Source organism: Lissotriton vulgaris, chromosome 2_1 (genome assembly GCF_964263255.1).
Source record: "Lissotriton vulgaris chromosome 2_1, aLisVul1.2, whole genome shotgun sequence".
Taxonomy (NCBI): Eukaryota; Metazoa; Chordata; class Amphibia; order Caudata; family Salamandridae; genus Lissotriton; species Lissotriton vulgaris.
This window is the reverse complement of record NC_141687.1, coordinates 1,550,435,133-1,550,462,166: the sequence shown is the minus strand read 5'-3', so window position 1 is coordinate 1,550,462,166 and position 27,034 is coordinate 1,550,435,133. Positions and strand designations below refer to the sequence as shown.

The 27,034-nt window shown below is 49.2% G+C and overlaps 1 protein-coding gene across 1 annotated transcript in view; it reads right to left on the bottom strand.

Annotated features, from left to right (window-relative positions):
* LMLN (leishmanolysin like peptidase) overlaps positions 1–27,034 on the bottom strand; it is a 427,804-nt gene that overhangs the window by 191,797 nt on the left and 208,973 nt on the right. The window contains exons 7-8 of the mRNA XM_086957429.1: positions 21,879–21,984; positions 7,932–8,026 (exon numbers count right to left, since the gene is read on the bottom strand). Coding sequence (XP_086813555.1) covers positions 7,932–8,026; positions 21,879–21,984 — 201 coding nt within the window. The remainder of the gene's footprint in view (positions 1–7,931; positions 8,027–21,878; positions 21,985–27,034) is intronic.

Sequence of the window (27,034 nt, the reverse complement as noted above, 5' to 3'; positions counted from 1 at the left end):
TTTCTGCCCTCCTGCTGCTGAGCCAAGCTCGAGCACAGGAAGGCAGCACAACAGGCATCCTGTCACAGGGAGGTGTGACCACCTCTCAAACAGGATTTAGTGTATTGGAGCGTGGTGGTGTAGTGTAGTTCCTATTTTCCCAATAGGCCCTGCGCATTGGAATAACATAAACAGTAGTATCGACGTAGAAGTGCGGATCTTCCAGGCCTCCACTGACTATGCTAAACTTAATTGGGTGTGTTACCAACTAGCTCAGAGGTCACTGGAAACTTTCTTGACTGAATAGGAAGTGATCAGCTTCCCTGGTACAGACAAGAAGGGATTCAGTTTTCCAACAACCGTGCAACATGACAACTTTGCTCCTCAGATAAGAGTCAATCTCTAGAGTCGTGTGAAACAATAGACAGTTATTTTACTCAGTCAGTTGTTGTGCAGATTACTTTCACCAATATGCAGAGAATAGAGAGACGGGCGTTTTCAATAAAAAGGTATTATTTATTGAACAGTCTTTCTTCTCGTACAAGAGAAATGAATTGCCACAATTGCAAGACTTGTTATTATAAAAAGTGCGTACACTAAAATGAGTATTGCGAAATAATACTGTAAAAGCATTGATATGGTTTCTTAGACATACAATGGTTTAAAATGAATAAAACATATATACATTCATATATACATTTAGCTAACGTACTCAACTGGTGCTTCTAACTACGCCTACCCCAGTGTACCTGACCTAAGCCTAATACTTGGAAGGGGAGTAAGTAAGTAGCTTTAGTTAAGTTGGTTTTGCCAAGGTTTGCTTCAAGAATTCTCTCTAAGGGTTTAGTCAACACCATACCTCTGGAATAGAATGTTGGAGGTCTGGTATCTCCTTCCAGGGACTCTATATCCCAGTCACTCGCAAGAGTAGGCTGGAAACGCCGGAGCTGGATTTTCTCGGCAGGAGAAAAGACAGCGCCTTTCTCAGCGCGTCGAGGAAGAGGAGGAGGAGGGGCAGCGTCTGCGGGCAGCTTGCATCTGCTGGGCTCTTGCAGGGGGACAGCTGTTCTGCTCCTATGTGCACCACACCATCGTTCGCTCGTTAGCAGCGATAGCAGTAGCGATAGTCAGCGATGGTATCATCAGCGAGGCAGCAGCGTTTGCTTAAGGCAACGTTGGTAATATTTATACCTGAAAGGTGCCTTGTTTGACGTAAGTTTTTGGACATAAGACGTCAATAAAGATGTCACTAGGAAGTGATCGTCTCTCAGTGCTCATTAGAGTTCTATTACTAATCAAAACATAGCAAGTGGGGCTTTCCCAGGTTGCTGAGTTTTTATCTTGTTGAAGAACTCGGAGTGTAATCTAGGAATCTTTAGATAGTAGCTTCTGCTGTGTCATTTGCACTAATGAGCTGCAAAGGAAGTTGCAGAGGAAGCGATTCTGAAATGTGGCTCTGTTCGTGTGAGGCCAGAGACGAGTTTCTGAATATTGCATTTGATCGGTTATGCCAATATAGGGGAATACAGGGATTATAGCCGTATAGGGGCATAAGTTCACAGTATCGATCAGGGTCCTAGATTAGAACGCAACAGTGGGTGCACTTCTAAAGTGCCTTAAAGTCTGCATGAGGGGCACATTTGGTGTCCCTGTGCATAGTCAAGCTCAAACCAGTTCTGGAAGCCGTTGGCTCCTGCACTGGGGTGAAACTGGACAAAGGAGGGTGTAACCATCTCCCTGTCCTGACTCTCCCTGGCAGGGTCCCATGAACCTGTACAAACCTTTCCCGTGAGGATAAAAGGGATTGCCTGGCTGTAGGACCCTAGATTCAACGTGGACAAGAGTCTGAACAAGTAACCACGGACCTTCAACCACCTGGACACTCTGGACTTCTCTGGACTTCGACTGGGCCTGACTTAGTCTCCCTCTCCATTCAAAGCACTGTCTGTGCCCGTTCACCTTACAGGCTCCATGCAGGACCTGTGGAGCATCAAGGACAACAGAAGTATCTCCCTTGGGGTGAAGGAGTAACTCCCCTGCATTCGCAGGCACCGTAACGCAACTGATCCTGAGCTCATGCGGACTCCGAAGTCTCCAGCAACACAGGAAGTGGGTTCCTAATTTCCTTGAGGTCGAGCTGCCCTCTCACCAAGTTTGAGGCCAGTATCCCTCGTGGGGACCCATAACCGGAACCCCTGTGCACTGTGTACATTTGCAAGTGCATATGCTTGTTGGTGGTCCAACTTCGTGCATTGGGCTATTGATAGCCCCAACCCCTGCGCACATTTCATACCAAGGACTTCGGTCTCCTCGCATTCTGTGTCCTGCAAGCTGTTGTTTGGTGAAACTGCTAGAGGTCCTCTTGCAACTCCTGTTCCTTCGGCCTGTGGGTCCATTTGAGGGACAATCCTGATTTTCTTGGGCTCCCCTGGTTGCTCCAGGTGTGCTTTGACTCCCCTTGCTGTGGTGTGTCCTCTGGTCCTTTCTGGGCCAGACCGTCACCTTTCTTGGCCACCTTCGTGGGTTGCCATTGCCAAGGGTTGTTGGTGCTCCCGCCAGACACCAACCCCATAGCACTCGACTTGCTTTGTGGGACAAATTGTATCCGGCTCCTGGTTGTCCTCAATGTCTCCTGGTCCCTGCAGCTGTAGAGTCAAAGTCTAGTTCTTCGCACCTGAAGCTCCCTACATGGTGGGCATTTGTCTTCCGAGCCCCTGGTCACTCCTGAGTGACCCAGACTCTGTCCTCTCTGCTTTCAGGTGCCTTCCATCAAGATTCCACCTGTGGATTCTACCGGACACTTCTTCTTTCCAGCAGTGGCATTTCTTTGAAGACTCCCATTGAGAACGACGGCGGTTTCCGACGCCACTTCAGGCCTATACACACGACTCCTCTGGGACAGGTAACTCTGGTACTTCGGTATCCACAGGTGGGGTGGCTCTCCAACCTTCTATGTTCCAGATGGTTTCCTCATAATCCACTGGGAAGGGTCCTTAACCTTCAAACTTGCAATCATGGCTCTTCCATTGCATTGTACGTAGAACGTGGTCGTGTTTTCACACTGCACCCATGCTCTGTGGTGTTCCTAGTTATCACCTCATACTCGCCCATCCTCTGTGGTGTTCCTAGGTATCACCTCACACTCACCTGAAATCTGTTTTTTCACAGAAACCTGGTTGAACCCAGGGAATCATGCCATTATTAATATTGCCATACCTGATAACTATAAATTCATTCACCTCGATCGCACCGGGAAAACTGGTGGCGGAATTGCCATTGCCTCCAAAAAACATCTTAGCATTTCATGGGTCTCTACCATGATGCATGAGAACCTAGAAATAGGCATTTTTAAGGTTATCAAATCTCCAGCAGAGAGCTGGTTAGGAGTATTAGTATACCGTCCCCCGGGCTCAAAAATGGACTTTGCAAGCACATTAACTGATTACATAGCCATCCATGCTCTCGCTTCAAAGAGTTTTGTTGTTGGGGAACTTTAACCCCTTCCATGCTGATGACGAACCCCAGCCGTCATGCACTACAGTGCTCGTGTGCTGATGACGGCTGGGGTTCGTCACGGCCCGCCCCTGTTCGTGTTGTTTACAGCACACCAGGGGAATCGCGGCCGCATGGAAGGGGTTAACCTTCATTGTGAGGTCAACACAAATAAAGAGGCCACAAATTTCCTAAGTGACTTAGAACAGCTGGGTCTCACGCAAAGAGTAACAGGCCCTACGCATCAGGCAGGCCATACCCTGGATCTAATTCTCTCAAATATGGAACAGCTAAGATGCGATCCCTCCTGGCCTCTTACCTGGTCTGACCATCATATGGTCAAATTCGAAATGATTAATGCCCCCCTGCAATTTCCAAAAACAAAAAAGAGCTAAAAAGTAGACTAGAACTCCGTAGACCCTGGCACAAATTATCGCCCTTGGCCTTTAATCACATATTCCAGACTGAGTTACTGACGCAACCCCAAGATCAAGAGTGTCGGACATGCTGATGTTTTTTAATAAAACTCTTACAAAATCTTTTGATAAAACTATCCCGTCCAGAAAAAACTTTAGGTCTCCCTTCAACCGAGCCTCGGCCCCTTGGTACTCACTAGAGCTGCGACAGGAAAAAACCTCCAGCAAGCAACTAGAGAGACTCTGGCGAGCATCAAAGTGCTCCCTAAGCAGGCAAAAATTTAAATCTGCTTTAACAAATTACCATCGAAGCCTAAAAATGGCCAGACGCCTATACATCCTTAACCAAATTGAGAATGCCGCTAATACGGCCAAAACCCTCTTCAGCATAGTTAGAGACTTCACTTCTCCCGAAGTCTGCAAGCAATCCCCAGTAGAATCCCAGGAACTATGTGATGCTTTGTCTACCTTTTTTCAGGACAAAATTTCAATAATTTATTCTAACTTCCCTCAGTCCGATACTGCGATTCCCACTATCACAGCTAGCCCCTTTGTCCTCATAAACAAGCCAACTTGCCATCTGGATAACTTCCTGCCAGCCACACTGGAAGAAGTTACTCAAGCATTGGAGACGGCAAAATCGGGATCTCCCATTGATCCATGCCCCCCGAAAATTATGACGTTACTAGCTCAATGCTGTGCCCCTACCATTCAAATTTTTTTCACCTTTCCATTCAATCAGGTGTTATCCCCACATCCTGGAAGGAGGCGTTTGTTAGACCGATCTTAAAGAAACCTTCGGCTGACCCAAAGGAGCTCAGTAACTATCGCCCCATTTCCTTGCTCGCCAAAATCTTAGAAGGCATCATAAACAAACAACTTAGCAGCTATCTGGAAGCAAATGACATCCTGGCCCCTTCACAATCCGGTTTTCGCTTGGGTTTCAGCACAGAGACTGCTCTTCTAGCAGTTACTGACTCCTTGAGACTGACCGTGGATGCGGGGGGCTCGGCCATCCTGATCCTTCTTGACCTCTCCGCGGCTTTTGATACCGTATCCCACTCCAGGCTCGCAGAGAGGTTAAGAGCCTATGGAATTCAAGGCCTAGCCTTAAAATGGCTAATACATTTTCTATCAGATAGAGCCCAGACAGTCATCCTCGGTCCTTTCAACTCTGAGAAAACAGCTTTGGACAAGGGAGTTCCACAGAGCTCCTGCCTCAGCCCTACCCTTTTTAATATTTATCTGAGGTAGTAGAAGCTCTGGGCTTCGAAACAGTCTCCTACGCGAATGACTCTCAGCTGTACACCATAGGCTCAGACCCAGAATCAGATAGGCTCCGCTTTACTAAAGGAATGCTTGCGATATCCAATTGGATGTCCCACAACTTTCTCCAACTGAACCCTGGAAAGACGGAGGTGATGCTGTTGGGAAACGCGGCAAATATCCGGAGCAATTAATGGTGGCCCCAAAACTGGGGACACCGCCCGTTCCAAAGCAACATGTAAAGAACCTGGGGCTGAAGCTAGATCACTCGCTCACTATGCGGGACCATGTAGCAGCTACGGCTGGCTCCTGCTACTATAACCTCCGCCTTCTCAGAAAAATCTTTCCATACATACCCACAGATCATCGTAGAACGTTGATCCAAGCAATGGTGACCAGCCGCTTGGATTATGGAAATGCCCTCCTCGCGGAGGTTTATCTCCTAAATAAGCTGCAAGTTATTCAAAATACCGCGGCAAGAATGATCCTTAACATGCCGGCCGACTCACTGCCCTTGCCTCTGCTAAATTCCTTACACTGGTTACCAGTGAAAAAGCGTCCTTCTTTAAAATTTGCTGCCCATCATTTAAAGCATTGAATGGACTAGGCCCAAAATACTTACAAAAAAAGCTAAAAAGATATACCCCAGGACGTTGTTTAAGATCAGCTACGGCTGGACTGCTCCACATTCCACGCATCCAGCTAAAGAGAGCAGGAGGTATGGCCTTCTCCTTCCTGGCCCCGAAATATTGGAACAGTGTCCCCAAATCCATCAGGGAACTTTCTCATTACACCTCCTTTAGAAAGCATCTGAAGACCTTCCTGTTCTAAAAAATATGCCCATTTAGCCCCCCCAATATGCCAACTCATGCTGTATCTTCCAGGCAGCGCAGAGATGCCCCAGGGTGATTCGAGCGCTATACAAGAGTGGATAACATAACATAACATAACTCACCTTGGGTGGTTGGTTGGGGTCCCAGCGATTCTACACATTCTAGATACTGTCTTGATTTGAGGCTTGGTTCTAATACCACTATTTTAGTATATGGTTTGGTCTTCCCCAAGAGCCCACTGTGTATTAGTGCTACTTACGGTTGTTTCTGTGCTACAGTATTATGTGCTTTGTGTTTATCTGTGTGTAGCAGATACTGTGAGGTATTTAAGGTGTTATAATAATAAATATATATTCTTATAACTACTGTGTGGTTCTCCTTACATTTATCCAATGCAATAAGATAGCATTCTGGTGAAACAAGCTGCTTAACATTCCTTCAAGAAGAAGCCTGAAGGCTGCTCTCCAAAGCTACCACTTGGATAGCTTTCGAAGGTTATCTTAGAACTCTTAAATCACCATTAGAGTTGTTTGGACTGATGCAAGGTGCCGACTTTAATTAGTGGACATCATATACTAGGCCAACTTCTCACATATTTCATTTTGTCTGGCAATCTTCGGACTTGCGTTTTCTCTTGTAGGAAATTAATGCATTTGAGATAGTAGATCTCTGACAATGTTTTTTTTTCTCAAGGCAGATTCTGGTAAACAAGATGGATTCCCTAAACCTCTGGCTATGGTCACTTGGGGAGAAGGAGCATCCGCAGGGTAACTTGAAGGGCAATGCAGGCCGTGGTTTCGATGGACTATTTTCTTATGGTTCATGTGAACTGTAGTGTTAGTGAATGTTGTCGTTTTCTGAATTTTCAATTTGGGTAATGGCTGCTGGTTAATAAAAGTGAAGAGAGAACAGCCTAATCCTCACCTCCGTGTCCATAACAGAATTCAAATTTTCTGCCATGATACCTAACAAATTTTTCATTGTTCTCTATATTTACCGTCCCCGGATATTCCCTGGTCACACACAGACCACATAAGAGTAACTTTGGTCTTTGAAGGCTATTCCTGTGAAGGTATCTGTGCCTGCAGTGGCGACATTATCAGTAAACTCTGAGGCAACACCTGTGAGGCCCTCGTCATAAGGATAGCACCAGAGGCATTTCTTGAGGGATAGCTCAGGGTCAAAGATGCAGAGGGCAGACCCACCAGTGATAATCCACACAGAGCCCCTAAAAGATCAATGGGCCCAGTGGCACACCTCATTAGACGATAGTTTGCCTAACCAATGTCATCATGGTATAGAGGAATTGAGCAGCATCATTTAGAATCGGTGATTAAAAGGAAAGGTTGAATGTGAGACTGGCACAGGCCTGGTGAGGGACACCACAGATGTTCGCTGTTCAGGCGGAATGATGTCAAATAGCTCAGAAGAGAACTTCAGAGGTTTAGTGTGCCAAAGTGACCAACATCTAGATCCCGAACAACGTTGAGGGGGTGCCGTTATCCCTCCTACTCTTCTTGCATTTCCTCTTCTTTTCCTTCGAGAATTTAGAAGACGTCAAGACGTCTAAGTGGTCGTTCTCAATCTCGCCCTGGAAGCTAGCGAGATGATGGATGCATAAGTGGGCCATAAAAAGTTTGGCCTTGCACCCCTTAATGGCCCTGTCATGCATGAGGCCGAATTTGCTGCACAACTTTGATGCTTCCCCCAGAGCATCATAGGCAGATCTTTGAGAGGGGCGCAGCTTCTGGTACCAAGATGGAGCCAGTGCCATTTACCTGTGGAGGAGTGCGGTAAACGGTTTCTGGGCTCAGTATTCTGCTTGGAAATATTCAAAAGGTGAGGAATCTGCAGGTAGAAGTATCCATCAGAAATAAAACAAATATACATTTTCCTAACTAATCGAACAGAAGAACACTGTAGCCAGTACATACAATTAAAATACCTGTCATTAAATGGTGGCAATCCATTAGGAAGTCTTGCTGTCAAAGGGTTTCCATTGTCATCATAGTAGAAAGCAAAAAGTCCTGCAGAAAAACCCTTCAAAACAAAGCATTTAGAAAATTGTTATGTCATTCTTTTTACTCTCAAGAAACACAATTTAAATTGAATACCTCATGTTTTACACCAGAAAAGTATGTGAAATGCTTTCATAGCAATGCAGAATTAACATTTGTAACTGAATAATTAACCATTTCAACTACATGGCAAAGTATTTACTCTCTAAAATGTGAAAAAATTACAGAAACAGTCAGAAAGTCCAAAGTTGAATCCTAAGTGTGGCTATGTGGTTATCATGCCAGTGGGGGCCGGACTTTTATATTCGTTTGAATCTGCTGGCTTGAAACTGCCCTCTTTGGTATAAGGCAGGCCTGTAGTTTTATGAAGGTCAAGAGAAGAAAAGACGATGGAGACTAAGCAGCATTCACTAGCAAGAGGGATGTCGGGAACACCTGGTTTGAAACCAAAGCACTAAACCTGGATAAAAAATGTTCAAACGTCTGCAGTAGACATTAGTGTGGTGAAAGAGATACTCAACTGCCTCACATTTCCATCCAAAGTCAGTTAACCACCACAGACTAATGAGTCAGACATCAGAAACTGCAGTCTTTAACCACCTGACCATCCATGACAATAAGTTCCCTTTTGAGAAACTAACACAGTACGCCCAACTTCTTCCAGCTGTCAAGAAAGGGACTCTCATCAATTTCAGGGTTAACTGATTTCAGAGACAGAAGGAATCCTAGCCACAGAGCATATAAAAGACTTCCAAAGACCAGAAGAAACATGTGTCTCCTTACAAGGTTTTTGGCACAATGAGAAGCAAAAAAAACATTTGAATGGGTTTTCCTACATAAGTCAGCCTGAAATGCACACTTTGCGTCACCCCCAAACAGAGAGATGACATAGTTTTTTTTTTTTTTTTTTTTAAGACCAACGGTCCCAAACTTTATTTAGTTTCACAGATAAGCCAGTAGTTATTCATACAGTGTCATAACAATGCATTATTGTCACAAACGGCACTCAGCAAATAGTACATGGTGACATTTCGGTTATACATGAGTGAAAATAAACATTAGCTGATGGAAGTGCATTAGTCCATAAGTGACGGTACCAGGAAATGTCTCATGATGCAGTGCTCGCAGGTCGTAGCACTGCAGAAGGACCAGCGTGGTCACGAGAGCCAACAGTCATTGTTCGGAGTTGAGTTCCCCGATCAGTACGGTAGCGGGTAGAGGCGGTGTCATACCCTCTGCTGTCGTATGGGTCGCCGGGTACCTGTTCCCTGACCACGGACGCATCCAGCCTGCTTCATGCGAGACGTGAACAGGGAAGGGGGACCCAGCAGTATCATGAGTACAGTATGAACAGCCTCTGTGTCAACCAAAAGATATAACGGGGGAGCATAATACAAGGGGAGGGGAGAAACATGTCAATAACTGTTGGACTTGCATTTGCGTGGGTGGTAGTGTATCTAAAATTCTAGCTGTGTGTGGTGCATCCTGTGTGGGTCGCGCGGGGGCGGGGACAATTGGAGAGGCGGTGTCGCTGCGGCTGTAGGGCGAGGGGGAGGGGGGGGCGAAAGGGGGGGGAGCGGCAGGGGACATCTCTGTCGTGTGAGGTCTCAGGAGCCGGGGGCGGGGGGAAGGGGGGGGGGGGGGGGTGGCGGCGGAGCCTGTGCCAGGTGTGTGTCGGGACGGCACTCAATGCCGGCCTGGGTGCACGCTCGGTGATAAGCGATTAGGGTAGCATCCCAGTCTTGGGCTATCGGGTATTTCCGTAGGCCAGCGGTTTCCTCCCTGTGTAGAGACACACTCTCCGCACAAGCCCAGTTGCCAAGAGAGCGGCGCCAGTCCGCAGGGCGCGGCGGGGCAGCGCTTTTCCATCGTCTGGTGATAAGGCGTTTGGCCGTAATGAGGCCCAAGTCCCAAAAACGCTCCCGTAGTTTAGTCTGCTTGGTTCTCTTGTAGAGTCCCAATAGGCATACTTCCCACGTCTTGGGGAGGGTGACGCCCGTTGCTGCCGTCAGCATGTCCGTGACCGCCAACCAGTACGGGGTGAGAGGAGCGCAGTTCCAGAGTGCATGTAGGAAGTCGGAGCCCAGGAGGCCACATCTGGGACACGCCGACGAAGTGAGTCCAAAGTAGCGATTCAGCTTATCCGGAGATAGATATGCGCGGTGGATGATGTAATATTGGATAATTTTAAATCGCGCGTTGCGGGGGACAACTCTGGCGCCTGCTAATATAGTGGCCCACTGTTTGTCCGTCCAGTCTGTGCCTCGGTCGTTCGCCCATTTTTCCCTCAGTCTCCGAGAGGAAAATTGAGTATGACTGTGTAGGGCATGTGCAAGCCAGTGCACAATGTGGGACCCATCGCCCATCACATGTAAGTACTGGATGAGCAAATGAGTGGGTGGCTCATGGCTAAGATCACCCCATGCCTTCGTTAACTCATGCAGGAGTCTGGCGTGTGCCAGGAATTGACCCACTGGCAGCTCTGTGTCCGCGGCCAAGGCCTCGAAGGGCAGTAGCTCTCCGTCGCTATACAGGCCGCTCAGGTCGTCCAAGCCTGCCGCAGTCCAGCTGCGCAGCTCGGTTGAGGACAACGTGTCAGCGCCCAAGGGAGTCCCCAGCAGAGGTAGGTTCGGAGCATAGGGCACCGTGTGTTTGGTGAGCTTGAGGCTCCGTGCGAAGCACCGTTTTGCTACCGCCACATGCACCTGCGTGGGGAGTCGGCCCTGTGTTAGGGGGTGGGAGAGCGTTATTACCTGTACGGGAGATAGGATGGTGTCGGCGGTGGCCGTGTCCATCCGATTCTTACCGCTCAGCCAGTAGGCGACCCATTGCAGCTGTGCTGCTAAGTAATAGAGCTCCTGAACGGGAACCGCTAAGCCTCCGGCGTCTGTGGCTGCGTATAGGGTCTTCAGTGCCACCCGGGGTCTCCCCTTATTCCAAATGAGGCGTCTGGTGAGGGTTTCCAATCCCTTAAATATGCGCGTCGGCACATACACTGGCAGGTTAGTATAAAAATAGAGGAGCCGGGGAAGCATTATCATCTTGGTTAGAGCCACTCTTGCCGGTACATTGAGTGGGAGGGAGTTCCAAAACGTGACCTGGTCCGTAAGCGAGGATATCGCTCTCACTAGGTTTCCCTCCAGGAGATCCACTGGGTCCCGATAAATTAAGATCCCTAGGTACCGGAATACCGTCGGGTGCCATCGGAGCGTCTCACCCATCATGCGCACATCACACTGTGGCATCTCGCCATCGAATGCATAGGCTCCCGACTTTGCCCAGTTAACGTGGAGCCCCGACATGTCTCCAAATGTCCGAAAGATGTCCGTGATCGCCGTTGGAATGCGCGTGAGGTCCCTAACATATAGCAATAAATCGTCGGCATACAGAGACACCGAGTGGATGCCATCCGCTAGTGGGATGCCCCAGGCGATTCCGGAGAGGCGGAGCATTTCCGCCAGTGGTTCCATCGCCAAGGCGAATAATATAGGGGAGAGGGGGCAGCCCTGTCTGGTACCTCTTCCGATGCGGATCCTGTCGGAGAACAACCATCCAGTCCGGACCCGGACCTCGGGCGCTCGATAGAGGAGTTCCACCATCTGGACGTAGGCGTCGCCCAGCTCGTACTTCTCGAGGACTCGGAGGAGATATGGCCATTCCACCGAGTCGAACGCCTTTTCCAGATCAAGCACGATGCACCCCGAGCGTGGCCAGGTCGGGATTGCATATCGCTGGACCCTGAAAAAGCGGCGTAGATTGTAGGACGTGCTTCGGGTGGGTACGAAGCCATTCTGATCAGAGTGTACCAGAGTGGGGATCAGTGGTGCAAGCCTCCGGGCCAGCGCCGCTGCAAGTATTTTATAATCGGTGTTGAGGAGCGCTAACGGCCTGTATGAGCCGAGTTCGTTCGCTTCTCTACCCAGTTTCAGCAGGGAGACCACGTTAGCTGCATTAAGGGACGCCGGGAGTTCAGCGTCTTTCGACGCCGCCTTATACATTTTCAGCAGTTCCGGTATCAACACCAGCGAGTAGGCCTTATAGAATTCCGCCGGGAGTCCGTCAGGGCCTGGCGCCTTGCAATTGGAGAGGGAGAAAATCACCTCCCGCAGTTCCTCGCCGGTGAGTGCGGCACCCAACTCTGCTTGTTGGGCAGCGGTGGCAGTCGGGAGCTGCAGTGTCGCTAGGTAGTCTGTGATCTCCACCACTGTGGCCCGCAGCCGTGTGCTGTACAAGGATTTGTAATGCGATGTGAACGCTTCATGGATCTGCGTCTGGGTGTAAACCTCAACGCCCTGGGCCGTACGGATTGATAGGACCGACGCGGATTGTGTGTCTTGTCGCACCAACCAAACAGAGAGATGACATAGTGTAAGAGGTGGACAGCACAGAAAAGCTCCTTAACACCACACTGGGCCTAATAAAAGGTCACAACTGGTAAAGGTAAGTCACTCGAGTGAACCGCGGGATAAGTGAAAATGAAGGGAATCTTTGTTTGAAAGAATTTGCCATGAGCCCCGACGGAACATGGCTACTTGATTAATGTAGCCAGTCAGGATTACTTTTCTAATGATTTAGAGGACACCCAGCCTGCCTGTACTGAGTGATACACAGGGTTTGTTAGAAAAACTTTTTTATTATTTTTTGTCAAAATTTGGTTGTCTTATCAGCATGTTTCCAAGGGCACATTTATCAAAACAATCAAGTAAACATTCAGACAGAAAATATGTGCGCAATATATACAAGTGTTGAAACTGTACACAATAAGTACTCAAATTTCAGAAACACCAAAAGCTGAGCTATACACAAATCAATGAAAGCATGAAAACATTTAACATACAAGCCAGTCCTTACAATTATTAACCAAAACAGACAAGCGGACAAGGAGAATGAGTGATACTGCCTGCCTGTCTCATTAAACCTGTGATTGGGTGATTTTAGGATTGCAAGACTGGGGGGAAAAAAAGTATTGTTGATTCCCTAGCTGCACCCTTCTTCCTTTACACAGGATGGAAGTCTACGCGTTTCGAACCACCAAGAGGTTAAGGGTTCTCCTCAGGACATGGACTGGGTGGATCCATTTCTGCAGAGAGCACACAGACGCTGCATGGGTGAAACAGCAGCTTTGCACGGTACAGAATTTCTGAATTTGTAAGTAGCTAAGTGCGGAGACGTGTTAGGAGATGAGGACGCCCGGTCAATGATCCGGAGGTCGGGGAGGAGGCACAGCTTGCCTTCAATTAGAAATGTTGCGGTATAAGGACTGAATCCGTTCCGCGGTCTCCGACGAATGGCGCCATCATCTCCTAACACGTCTTCGCACTTACCTACTTACCAATTCAGAAATTCCGTACCGTGCGAAGCTGCTGTTTCACCCATGCAGCGTCTGTGTGCTCTCTGCAGAAATGGATCCACCCAGTCCATGTCCTGAGGAGAACCCTTAACCTCTTGGTGGTTCGAAACGCGTAGACTTCCATCCTGTGTAAAGGAAGAAGGGTGCAGCTAGGGAATCAACAATACTATTTTTCCCCCCAGTCTTGCAATCCTAAAATCACCCAATCACAGGTTTAATGAGGCAGGCAGGCAGTATCACTCATTCTCCTTGTCCGCTTGTCTGTTTTGGTTAATAATTGTAAGGACTGGCTTGTATGTTAAATGTTTTCATGCTTTAATTGATTTGTGTATAGCTCAGCTTTTGGTGTTTCTGAAATTTGAGTACTTATTGTGTATATTTCAACACTTGTATATATTGCGCACACATTTTCTGTCTGAATGTTTACTTGATTGTTTTGATAATGTGCCCTTGGAAACATGCTGATAAGACAACCAAATTTTGACAAAAAATTAAAAAGTTTTTCTAACAAACCCTGTGTATCACTCAGTACAGGCAGGCTGGGTGTCCTCTAAATCATTAGAAAAGTAATCCTGACTGGCTATTTTGTTCTGTTTTCGAAAGAAAGTTGAGGTCCAAGCCGGTCCGAGACAGGACCCAAACCTTTCTGTTCCCCGTACTTGATTAATGTGTCATACGAATATTTATGATTTACAATTATGATTTGTAATGACCTGGCTAGCTGCCTAGCAATGTTACTTACCATTTGATATTTGCAAATACAACATTTGTATTTACTTATCTAAGACCAATGACGTTTTCCACACCTGGACTTTCAATTGGATCTTTCTCCATCAATCCATAGAGAACAAAGAGTGGACTTCGTTCCAGCTCCATGTCCTTCAGACCTCCCTGATGAGTCCCCTCAATCTTTGAGGGTCCTCGTTGACCTATTCTGATGATGGGGACGCTTGTCCCAACAATGGTAATCAGAGATGCAGGAAGTGGTGGGGGGTTAGTTGGGAATAGTTTAACAGAAAATAGAAGGGAATGGGGGGAGAAAACCAAACGCAGGCATGTGGATTATTTGCGACAATTGGAGCACACGTATCTTGATATGTTAAATACGACACCTCCTGGTACAATGCCGCCCGACCTCAGGGTTGTGGGCACTAAAGCTGTGTAAAGAACCGAATACTGACAGATTCGAACGAAGATCAAGGTTATAATGCATGTATAACTGCAACGTATGAATCATAACCCTGCAATAAAAATTATGTTAAAAAAATGGTAATCAGAGGTGCAGGCTATGTAGACGCTATGTGGCTCAATTTGTGCCTCCTTCTTACTCATGAAATGACATTTCTCTAGAAATATAAAATACTTTCTGCCAGAAAACAGTAGATAAATACTACTGATGCCCAAAGACGTCAAGTGCAGATCTAAAACAAAAGGATTAGATATATTTTTGTACAAAAAAGCCTCTGTATTTCAGGATCTTGTTAACAAGAGCCAGACAAAAAAATTATTTGAGAAACCGTCACTGACAGGGCATGATGGGATACAAGTGGTATGTGCGGCATTGCTTTTCTAGCCTCTTGAAGACTGTATCCTATCTAGCGTTCACAAAAATGCTGGGAGTTTTTATTGTCACTAGTCCTTATTCAATTTCTTATTAAATTAAATTTGCCTTTTAAAAAAAAAAAAGAAAAATAAACTAACAGAACAACAAAGCCTTCAATAGGCTGTCAAATTAGTGGTAACTTGGGGCGTGGCTTGGGCGCCGATGGCGATGGTCGCCTGAGAGCTCGGCTCCGGGACTGAGCCCGGATTTATCCTGTAAATCGGAGGCTGCGGGGCACCCCAGACCCTGCATTCGGCTGAGCGGACCGACGGAGACCTGCCGGGGCCCTTGGTGGGGCTCGGACGAGGGTTGCTCCGGAGTGCAACCGAAGTTTGCGGAGTCGCGGAGCGCGACCCAACATGGCGCCCGGACTTCTTTGTCCCCCTGGCCGGACCCACTGACTTGGAGGAGCGTCGCGAGCGGCGACTTGCGCCCGACCTCGCCATCCCCGACTGCTTTGTGCACTGGTTGTCTATTGGTTCGGATATCTCACGACGAGTTTACACTCGGTTGGGTGGCCGGGCGGATGTCCACGTTATAGGAGACCCCGGGAGACCCCGGGAGCGGACGCCCTGTGATCCGGGGGTGGCCCGTCTCGCGACTCCGCACTTAGCTACGTCTTCCCGGCCAGCCCACTTCCATGGGAGGCGCGACACCTTGGCGCTACACATCGTCCAGTGGAGTTGGAGACCCTCACCCTGGATCTCTAGCGGGTGAGCGGGCCTGCCTGGCACGGCGACGGTTGTCTCCACCCCCTCATCAGTGCCCTCGGACGCCGTGGCGGTGGCGTGAGTTGAAGCGGAGAAGTCTTCACAGGCCCTGGAGACGGAGGTCTCCTGTACTCGATCTGAGGACCAGTAGCCGGGAGGGTCGTGGTCGACACCTGCGCCCGGAGACGCCTACTCCGGGACCTTCACGGAGTGCCCCCGGCGACATGGGGAAACCTAGAGGAGCCAAGGGGCCCACCCCGACCGCCTCGGACTCGGAAGCCCAGGACAAAGAGGAGCTTGGGGACCCAAAGAGTTCTGATGGCGCGTCGATGCAACGGCAGTTCGACCGCGTCCTAGAGGCGATAACGACCACGAGATCGGCCCTCCAACAAGACATTGCCCAGGTGGCAACGAGCCTAGGTCTCCTCAGAGCGGACCATGGCAAACTTTCGGACCGGGTCAAAGAAGTGGAGAGCTCGGTGAAAACCTTGGAGCCGGCGCAGCGAACCTTGGCTGCGACGATGAAGGATGCCCTGTCCCGAATTGCGTCCCTGGAGCAGAGGGCGGAGGATGCGGAAGGCCGCAACAGGCGGAACAACATTCGTGTCGTGGGCCTCCCGGAAAAAATCGAAGATGGCGACATGGTGACATACTTGGAGGCCTGGCTCCGTGACACGGTGGCCCCGGAGGGGCTATCCTCCTTCTACACTCTGGAGCGTGCCCACAGAGTCCCGGCGCGGCCGCCGCAACAGGGACGCCCCCCGAGGCCAGTGGTGGCGCGATTATTGCACTTTAGGGACAGGGATCTAATCCTCAACGCCGCCAGGCGTAATGGTCCATTCAAAGTAGCGAACAGTCAGGTGAACATCTTTCCGGATTACACCTACGAGACTCAACGCAAGCGTTTCTCCTTCCTGGCGGTCAAGCGCGAGCTCAGGAGCGAGGGCATCCAGTACTCGCTTCTCTACCCTGCAAGGCTCCGCATCATAGTCGACGACAAAACTCAGTTCTTCGACACCCCGGAGGATGTCTGTGCCTGGCTCGAGCTCTATAGGGCAGGGAAGGATGGTTTCGGCTCCTCGTCCCAACAGGCAGATGAGCCGGAACAGAGGCGGCGATCCAGGAGGATCAGGAATCGCCGCGGCCGCACGGGAGGGCCCTCCACTGCAGAGACGTCGTCGGAGCGGAGGGGAGTGCTGGAAGTGTTGTCGGAGTTGTCGGGTGCACGGGACGACGCCATCGAGGAGGAGGAAAACCTGGGTGAAGAGGTGGCACTATCGGACTCGGAGGACTCAGTGACTGATAGTGCCCATACACCGGTGATCACACCGAAATCGGTGGAGGACCTTTTGGACGGACAAGGGTAACGGGGTGTGCTGCCTTATGTTGGGTGGGGGCCCGGCAGGGGGGAGGCGGTTGCCGTCCATAAGCTGCTGACAACGAGGGGGGGGGGGGTGCCCCTGGTTCTGCCCCGGGAGAGGTTGTCGACACTGTTTAGGGCTTGCAATGGTCCTGGTGGCCTAAGCGTCGAGGGCCCACTGCCTCCGCCCGGCCCGCACCTGGCCCTTAAGGCCTTCCCACGGTGGCGACCGTGGGATTAGTTGGGGTTACTGGGTTGAGGGAAGGCGAGGTTTGGATGGGATCTAGATGGTATAGTTTGGGTCCTGTTCTGGGGTGGGTGGGTGAGGGTTTGGTTCGTTCTTGGGTGGTTTGGTTTTGGTTGGGGGAAATGGCCGCCATCAGTGCTGGGTGGAATGATGTCCTTTTTTTGTGGGGACCCGAATGGGGAGATTGTGCGAGGACGTTATGGGACAATGGCTGATGTTGCTAATTTGAAATGTGTCACTTGGAACGTAAGGGGGCTTCATACTATGTCCAGGCGCCACAAGGTCCACGCTTATTTAGTGCGTAGGGGAGTGCAAATGGCGCTGCTGCAGGAAACTCATCTGAACAAGGCGGAAGGGGCGGCGCTACAGCGTAGATGGCGGGGGCAGGTCTTTTCCACCTCGTACTCCGCTTATGCCAGAGGGGCGCTAATATGGATCAGGGCGGGGGTCCCCTTCCAGGTCACGAGAACAGTGGTAGATCCGGAGGGGAGATACGTGGCTATCTCGGGAACACTGGGAGGGAGGGATTTGAACGTTTGCTGTGTGTATGCTCCTAACATGGACCAGACTGCCTTCCTTTCCAGGTTATCGGGCTCGTTGGCCCACTTCTTCTCCGGGCCCCTTCTGCTTGGCGGAGACTTCAATTCCGTAGTGGACGTAGACATTGATCGCTCGCATCCACCGCTTCCCGATTCTCCGGTTCGTCGCACAGCTAAGGGTCGTCAGGATTGGCAGACTCGCTGGGGTTTGACGGACATCTGGAGAGCGCATCACCCCGCAGCTCGGGATTATTCATATTTCTCGAGCCTTCATGAGTTACATGTCAGACTAGATGGCTTTCTAGGGTCGCCCGAATTGGTCTCGGCGGCGGTCCGATCCGAGTACTTATCCAGGACCATATCGGACCATAACCCCCTCCTGCTGGACCTTCGCTGGTTCCCCGGGAGGCCGGCGGTGCCCACCTGGAAGCTGCAACCCGAGACCCTTGAGGACAGTGTTTTCAGGGCGGACCTGGGGGACAAGGTGGTGGAATTTTTTGCGTCCAACGGCGGCACCGCAAGTACCAGAGCGTTAGAGTGGGATGCTTTTAAGGTAGTGGTGAGGGGTTACTGTATCTCTAAGAAGGTGGGCATGAGGCGTGTCATCCTAGCTGACTTAGATGCAGCGGATCGGAAACTCCGTGAGCTCGAACTTCGGCGCCCCGGACACCCGGAATTGCAAGTACCAACGGCGGAGGCGAGGGAAAAGGTGGCGGCAGAGGTCGAACGGCTCCGCTGTTTTGACTATAAGGCCTACACGGTCCGATCCATCGCAGAGGGGGACAGATCGAGCGCGTTGTTAGCGTGGCTGGCGAACCCTACGCGCCAATCCCAATCGACGACAAGTATGCGACAGGCAGACGGCACCGAGGTGCACACCCAACCGGAGATTCTTAGCTGCTTCCGGCATTATTATGAATGTTTATACCGTAGTCGTTCCGCACGAGACCCTGACCGACTTGAGAATTATTTACGTCCACTGGAGCTCCGCACGGTGGAGCAGGAAGTGGCGAAAGCCCTGGGATCCGACATTGAGCTGGGGGAGATCCGTGGGGCCATCAAACGGATGGCGAGAAACAAGACCCCGGGCCTAGATGGCCTGCCGGTGGAGTTTTATGCAGCTTACGCTGACCTCCTGGCCCCTCGACTATTGGTGGTCTACAGGGAGGCGAAGAGGCTGGGGCGACTCCCGAGCTCGATGTGTGAGGCGTTGGTGGTTCCTCTCCTTAAGCCAGGCCGCGACTCGTCCGACCCGGGGTCTTACCGTCCCCTATCGATGCTGACGGTGGACTATAAAATACTGAGCAGCATCTTGGCCTCGAGGCTGCTGGGACACATGAGTTCCCTGGTGCATGTGGACCAAGCTGGTTTCATCCCACGACGGAACACGACTATGAATATCCGCAGGTTGTTCCGTTTGCTAGGGGAACCATTCGTGGATGCCCCGTCCCCGGTCGTCCTGTCGGTGGACTTGGAGAAGGCTTTTGATAGCCTGGAGTGGGACTACCTCTGCACGGTACTGCGGAGATTCGGCCTAGGGGAGGGCTTTGTCAGATGGACCACGGTTCTATATGCCTCCGCGTCGGCCAGGGTCCGGCCGGGACCGCTGATCTCCTCGCGGTATCCAGTAGAACGAGGCACGCGGCAGGGGTGTTCACTGTCCCCACTCCTCTTTGCGCTGGCGGTGGAGCCACTCGCGCTGCACCTTCGATCGGGAGCCCATTATACGGGCTTGTGGACGCCTGCGGGCCCGCATTATGTTTCACTGTATGCGGACGACCTGTTGCTCTTCCTGGAGGACCCGATTGACGCTTTACGTGGAGCGGCGGGGGCGCTTACAGAGTTCGGGGAGGTCTCGGGTCTCCGTGTGAATTGGCCCAAGACCTGTCTTTTTCCGGTACGCAGGGGCACTCTTGCCCCTGCCCTAAGTAGGGAGATTAGGTGGGAACCCGACTGCTTTAAGTACCTCGGGGTATTTGTTTATCACGACCAACCTGACCTCCTAGATGGGAACATTGCCCGCAGCATTCGGGCACTCCGAGGCTGCATGGCCTTTTGGGCCACGCTGCCGCTTTCGGTGGCGGGACGGATCGCCCTGCTTAAAATGGTGGCGCTTCCCCGGCTATTGTACTATTTCCGGACTCTACCGATCTGGGTCCCACCGGCCACGTTTCGACTGTTACGCTCCATGGTGGTCGGATTCCTTTGGGGATCGGGCCGCCGGCGGGTGGCCCTCAAGACCCTGATGAGACCGAAAGACGAGGGGGGGCTCGCGGTGCCGGATTTTGAAAAGTATTATCTGGCGGCGCAGCTCCAGACCTTCACCCAGGAGGTCGCCAGGGAATTCCGGGGCCCGGAAGACGGGAGGGGAACGGGCATGGCCAGGCATGTTCTATCCTTTATAGCGCTGCGACAGCGATTGGCCCTTCGGGACTTGTCGATGGAGGAGCGGACTATCCGCCTGTGTTGGAACCGGGCCCACGCCCGGGGCCAACTGAGGATCCCGTACGCGCCTGAAATACCGTTGGGGATGTTGACGGCCCTCCCCCACGGAGGGGATTGGTCACGCTTGGCGGCCTGGGAGGATGCCGGTTTACAGCTGGTTGGGGATCTGTACGAGGACGGAGCGCTCTTGTCCTTTCAAGATCTTATTGACCGTTTCGAGATCCCCCGTGGTGACTTTCTGCTACACTCGGCCATTATGAGAGCGATCCAGGCGCACTGGAGAAACGGGCAGGAGGAACCCCCCTTATCTCAGGTGTGCCAGTACGTGATGATGTCGGCGGGCACGGTGAAGGCGGTCACTTGCCTCTACGGCAGGTTGATTAACGAAGGGTTAGCTCCTCTCACCACTCTCAGAAACCGTTGGGAGGAGGACATTGGTAGGGAGATCCCGGAGACGACTTGGTCCCAGCTGGTGAGACGAGCCTGGAAGGGCACACGCAACGCCCGTTTTCAGTTGGTACACTATTACGTTCTCCATAGAGCGTACCTGACCCCGGTGAAAATCAGGCGATATTTTGCCACGAATTCGGCGGCATGCCCTAGATGTCCGGCTCCGGAAGCGGACCTCCTACATATGTTATGGGCCTGTCCAGGTCTGTCATCTTACTGGAGGGACGTAGAGACGACCCTGGAGGAGGTGACGGGGAGAGCCTTATCATTCGATGCGGCGGTGGGGCTCCTGCACTGGTTCCCCCATACCCCCAGAAATAAAATTTCTAGTAAATTTATCGACCTGGGGCTCCTCCTGGCTAAGCGAGAGGTGACCAGGAACTGGAAGGCACGGGTTGGTCCAACGGGCAGCAGATGGCACAGTGAGCTTTTGAAGTGGGCGGCGGGGGAGAGCGCGCTGAGATATCAACTAGCTTGGAGGCAGCGTAATGAGAAGGCGCAGGAGGCCGCGTTGGAATGGGAAATGTTGGTTCAGGCCCTCAGGGATTATTGTGCCCCCAGCGACTCTGAAAGTGAAGAAGCGACTCGCCCCGAGTTCCGGTAAACGTTTGTACTGATGGTCCTATTGCTTTCCCCGTGGGTCCCAAGGCAGATCCTGTATAGGTGAATCCCTGGCGCTGGTGGTGGGGTGGGGTGGGGTTTCTTTGTTTAGTAGTTCTTTGTGGGTGAGGGTTTTCTTTTCTTTTCTTTTGGGTTTATAGGCTTGTTTAGAAAAGCAGATGACGGACAGTGTACCATCCGGACCAGCTCAAGCATCCTACTGATCCCCCTCTGTATTTCGCCGCCCGACCCCAGGGTGGTGGGCCGGATGGCTGTGTTCGGGATTGAAGGTGGGGGGCCAGTGGGTCTTATACTGTTGATACTGTTTATGATACATAGCTGGTCGATACTGTAACGATTTACTAATTCCTGCAATAAAAATATATTTAAAAAAAAAAAAAAAAAATAGTGGTAACTTTAAAGGCAAAAAAGTGGCTTTTTTAGAGAAAATAATATATTCTTATTGTATAAAGTACTCTAGGATCCTGCACGTGGGTGGGACAATAAGGTGCTTGTGATTATTAAAGGAGATCCACAGAAAGGGAATACCGTTTTTAACAGAAAACTTACCAAAGCATGAATAATTTCATGCTTCACTGTGGACAACATGCCGACAAACTCCTGAGGTTGAGTAGAGATCATATTTGGGCATAAATTAGCATATCCTGCTATTGGTCTGAAAAACAGAAAAATAAATACTGATCTCAAAACAATGGTCACAAAGGAGCCTACACATTTAATACATCCGCATTAATGCAGAGACAAAGCAAAAGTATTACAATGTTACTCACCTGTAACAATGGTGTATAAGTATGGGCATGTTCTCAATTCAATTTAATTTTATTATGATTTGGAATTCCGAAGAATTCCACATAAAAATTAACCCTGGGCGTAGTTTGCTAAGTAGCACTACGCATAGCTACGCGAAGTGCACTTCGCAAGCTACGCAAACTGCGTAGTGCACTGTGCAAAATGCTGTTTGCACTGATTGCACAGTGCCGGATGCTTGTCCGCACTGAGCAATCAGTGCAAACTGCATCTTGCACAGTGCAAGTGGTAGTTTTCTGCCGCTCGAGTAGATTTCTTTTCGAGCGGCATATTTCTCAAAGCGGACTGGTAGCTTCTCATCGCGAGAGGTTGTGAGCATACGCAACCACTCGCAATGAGAAACCGGACCTCCCCGTGTTGAGAATCTCGCCGGGAGGTTTATTTTCCACACTCGCGATCGACAACTTAATGTTTCCGATTGCGAATGAGGAAAAAGTCTCGCCGGGATGTCATTTTGCTTGCTTGCGGCCTCCAAATTGACGTTGTGGACAGCGAGCAAGCAGAAACGACTGCTGCACTAGGCTACGCGTGTTTGCACTGTGCTACGTACAATTCGTGTAGTGCGAAGTAGATCAAACTTCGCCAACTACGCAAGCGTAGCGTAGTGCTTTGCCCTGGGTTAATAAAAATACATCTTAAAAACAACATTACATTCCATCAAAATTGCCAATCTAAATTCATCACATAATTTTTTATGAAAACGTAAATGAGCACATCAGTAGCAGCCATTCTATAGGTTTTCGAGTGGCAGAAGGAATAAATCATCATAGTCGGATTACCATAAAGGAATCCTTACAGACTTATACGGAGTTATAATCTAATACTATCATAAAACATTCAGAATTAAAACTTGTTGTAAAGTGCAAAGATTTAACAATTCGCTATACAGTACTAAATAACAAACGGAATAACCATATAATGAAAAACAATAATTTGTCTATTCACTAAACTGTACTGTATAACCAGCAGCATAATGACAGTGCAAGAGTATTTCAATGCTTTAGAAGCATTGTTTTTCAGGCTGAAGCACACGATAGTTAGCAGCAAAACAAGGATTTAGCAAGGTGCAAGAGATCATAAAGAACATGTAACTAGCAGCGAAAAAGGTTTGTAAAAGTGCACGTGCTCGGTTGCAAACATAGTAAATCAGCCTTAGAAACCGAAGGGTCTAGAAAGTGCAAGTGTTCAGTGCATGCATATTAAATAGATCCTTACTGCTTTAGTATATATTTAAAAATCGTTTAAAAAAACTACAAATTTTAAAACCCATAAGTTTCGTGTCTAGCAATACCTTCCCAGGTACCTGTTTCAATTCGTAGGAGAAGTAAATTCAATCTAAGTAGCAGAATCGCCCTATGTACTCCATATTTAAGATTCCATAAAACATAAGGTTGGGGTTTTTGTCAATACTGCTCCCCACAATACAATCAATATTTCTATTCTCTGAGCACCTTTTAATATCTCTTTCACGAGAAACCCAGTAGATTGTTTTCTTAATTATAGTTTTGAAAGCTGTTTTACAAAGAACCGGAGCCCCATCCTTATCTAAAACGATCATTGTTAAAGCTTTTAAAAGTTCCCTGAGCTATTTGACAACGCATTGCTCCATCTTAAGCATACAGCCATTGATAGCACATAAGTGGAGAGTCAACCAAATTCGAGCCTATGCGCTGCAACCGGTGCCGCGCGATTCAAATTGGATATTTGGCGCCACATTTGCCCTCACACTTTCTCGAATTTGTCCCACTCTTGTGCATCTATTGTTTGACTGGCGTAGCTCACTGTTGGTGGAATCTTTATTTTATAGACTGATATAATGTGTGAGAAATGTCTTTTCCCACAGTGTGTATACAAACGGTTGATTGCAGAGGCTTGTGAAATTGCCTAGCCTTTGAAATTATCCATATGTCTACTATCTGAGCATCTATTTGTAAATATTTTTCGTAAGTATGGATAACATTTTACTACTTTCAATTTCTCTTTTCCCAAAAACCAGTGCAAGTTTTTTCTGACCTTACATCCTTGATAACTAAAAATCTTGACTTTACTCTTTAAAATATTTATTTTTAAATAATACTCTTCTGTGTACCTGATCAGCTCAGCAAGTCGTCTTTGTAGTCCGATTGGGGACAAGCCCATTATTATGGCGTCATCCGCATATAGCGGACAGCTCGGCTCTAAATTTCCTCATTTTGGGGATCCCCTTTACTGAGCCCCACTCTTCTTGGCAAATCATGAATATAAATAGAAAAAAGTAAAGGGGCCAAAAGGCACCCCTGCTTTAACCCATTATTGGTTACTATCTTCCTCGAGAGACCTTGTGTTCCCCCTAATAAAACCTGAGTACTAGTGGAGGAGTGAAGAGCAATTATTAATCGTAAAAGATTCCCTGGTATCCCCATAGTGACCTATTTCCCCCACAGCTTCCCCCGATCTACCTTATCGAATGCTGTTGAGAAATCTATAAAAGCCGAATACAACGGCATACTCCGACTTAGTGGATATGGACATGTTCTCTATACCCTAGAACTTAGATCTTCCTCAGCTACTGTGTGTAGAAGGTGGTTTTTTTGTGATACTGAAATGCGGGAAAATGACCTACCACTCAAAATCATGCAAGGAAAATGATAGTTTGAAAGATACAAATGCGGGAAAGAGATTGTTTTGGGTAAGCACGTTTTTAATAGCTTTGCAGGAATTATACACAACAGACTTTCATGGCAAGAGAAGCATACCAATGGAGGAGCATCAAATGCAAAGACCGCATAAGGTAACAGCAGTCAACAAATTAGGCCATTAAGGCCACATTAAATAACTTGAATCTCCAAGTTAAAGTTATCATACTATGCTTGAAGAAGGTGAAACCTGATTTCCAGGAGAGAGCTTTACAATTCTATAGCAGAGATACATAATGCAGCAGCTACTGATGTTTCTTTTTAGGTGCCAATGGCCTCCAAAAATAGCCTGCCATACGCACGCATTATGCTGCTTTTGCACCATGAAGCAAACCTGATATGACCAACTATCACACGTTCTGTGTCACTGCCCTACTAGCATAATCAACCACCCAGGCCTCATTTATATCAGCACAGAAATAAAGACTTTTGGTGAATTGCCTCCCATGTGACCGTGATTCAACCAATGCCTTAGATCAGAAAATAAACGTTACAATTAATCTTAATTCTCCATGATTGGTATCAAAGGCGGTATTACAGAGGGCTGGATGGGGTGGGCCAATCCCAATTCATTGAATTATATGCAGACGATCCACTAATGTTCCTTGCCAACGCCACGGATGAGCTACAAGGTGCCAACAATCTGCTAGCCAGGCTGGGACGGGTGGTGGGCAATCAGGTCAACTGGAGCAAGACGTGCTTATTCCCTGTTTTAAGCGGTAGGAATGACCCACCGAATGGATTAGACGTTGAATGGGAAAGCACCTGCCTGACATATCTGGGAGTACGCATCTATCATATAGCTGCGGATCTACTAGACGGTAATCTCGGCTGTGCGCTACGAACCACTAAGAGTAATTTTGAATTTTGGGGGACTCTCCCACTATCAGTGGCAGTACGGGTAGCGCTCCTAAAAATGGCCATACTGCCGTGATTGCTCTATAATTTTGGATTGTTGCCAATATGGATCCCGCCAAAGTTCTTTGCCCAACTTAACACCATGGTCACTGGATTTTTAGGGGGCTCCGGGAGACGCAGAGTAGCGCTTGCCACCATGATGAGGCCTAGACAAGAGGGGGGCTTTGCAGTTCCGGATTTTGAAGCCTACTACCATGCAGCACAGCTGCAGTGGTTCACGAAATGGGTGGCAGGAAGGCGTCGCAATGGGGCTCAGATTCGGGTCTGAGACAGCTCTCAAAAGTGTTACTAAGGTTCCCATTACGCAAAAGAGACGCCCGAGAGATCTGTGGGTGATGCGCCAATGCTAGAACCGGGTTAGTAGGAGAGCTCAACAACTACCCCCATATGCCCTTGAGATCCCACTGTTGATGTGCGAGGCACTACCCCATGGGGGAGACTGGCAGGGGTTGCGGGCCTGGGAGGAGATGGAGATCTCCACTATTGGAGACATCTATGAGGACAATACCCTGCTACCCTTTAATGACCTTGCGGAGCAGCACGAGCTTCCTAGGAGGGACTTTCTGTTACATGCCTCTATGACGACAGCCATCCATAAACATTGGAAAAAGGGAATGGTGGAACCACGGTCTCGCTGCCATGCCAATATGTAGTATCAGCGGCTGGGACGATCAAAGCAGTCACTTGCCTCTAAAGGCGGCTCAAGCAGGAGATGAGGGGGCCCTTAGAGAGCCTATGGGTTAAATGGGAAACAGACCTAGGGACGCCTATGGATGAGAAGGCGTGTGGGGCAATAGTAGAGAGAGCATGGAAATGTTCTAGAAATGCGCGGTTCCAGCTAATCCAGTTTTTTGTCCTCCACAGAGCATATCTCACTCCACACAAGATTAATGAGTATTTTGGGGCCCGATCAGTCTGTACGCGATGTAAACTCGAAAACGCCGAATTTTCACACATGTTTTGGGAGTGTCCACTGTTATAGGGGTTCTGGAGGGGGATACTGGCTTCACTGGGCGAAATAATGGAAAGAGACAACACACTGACTCCGGGTTATTGCCTGCTACATTGGTTTTCTCATACTGCCCGGACTAAAGTTACCAGTAAGTTTATAGATCTAGGGTTAGTCCCGGCTAAACGAGAAATTACCAGCCACTGGAAGGCAGCCAGCGCTCCTAGTAACCTGAGATGGTGGAGAGAATTCACGAAATGGACGGATTGTGAGGGGATTCTTAGGCTGCAAGTGGCTCAGAGACTAGATAATGAAAACATGCTGGAGGCGACGAGGGGGTGGGAGGCACTGTTGAG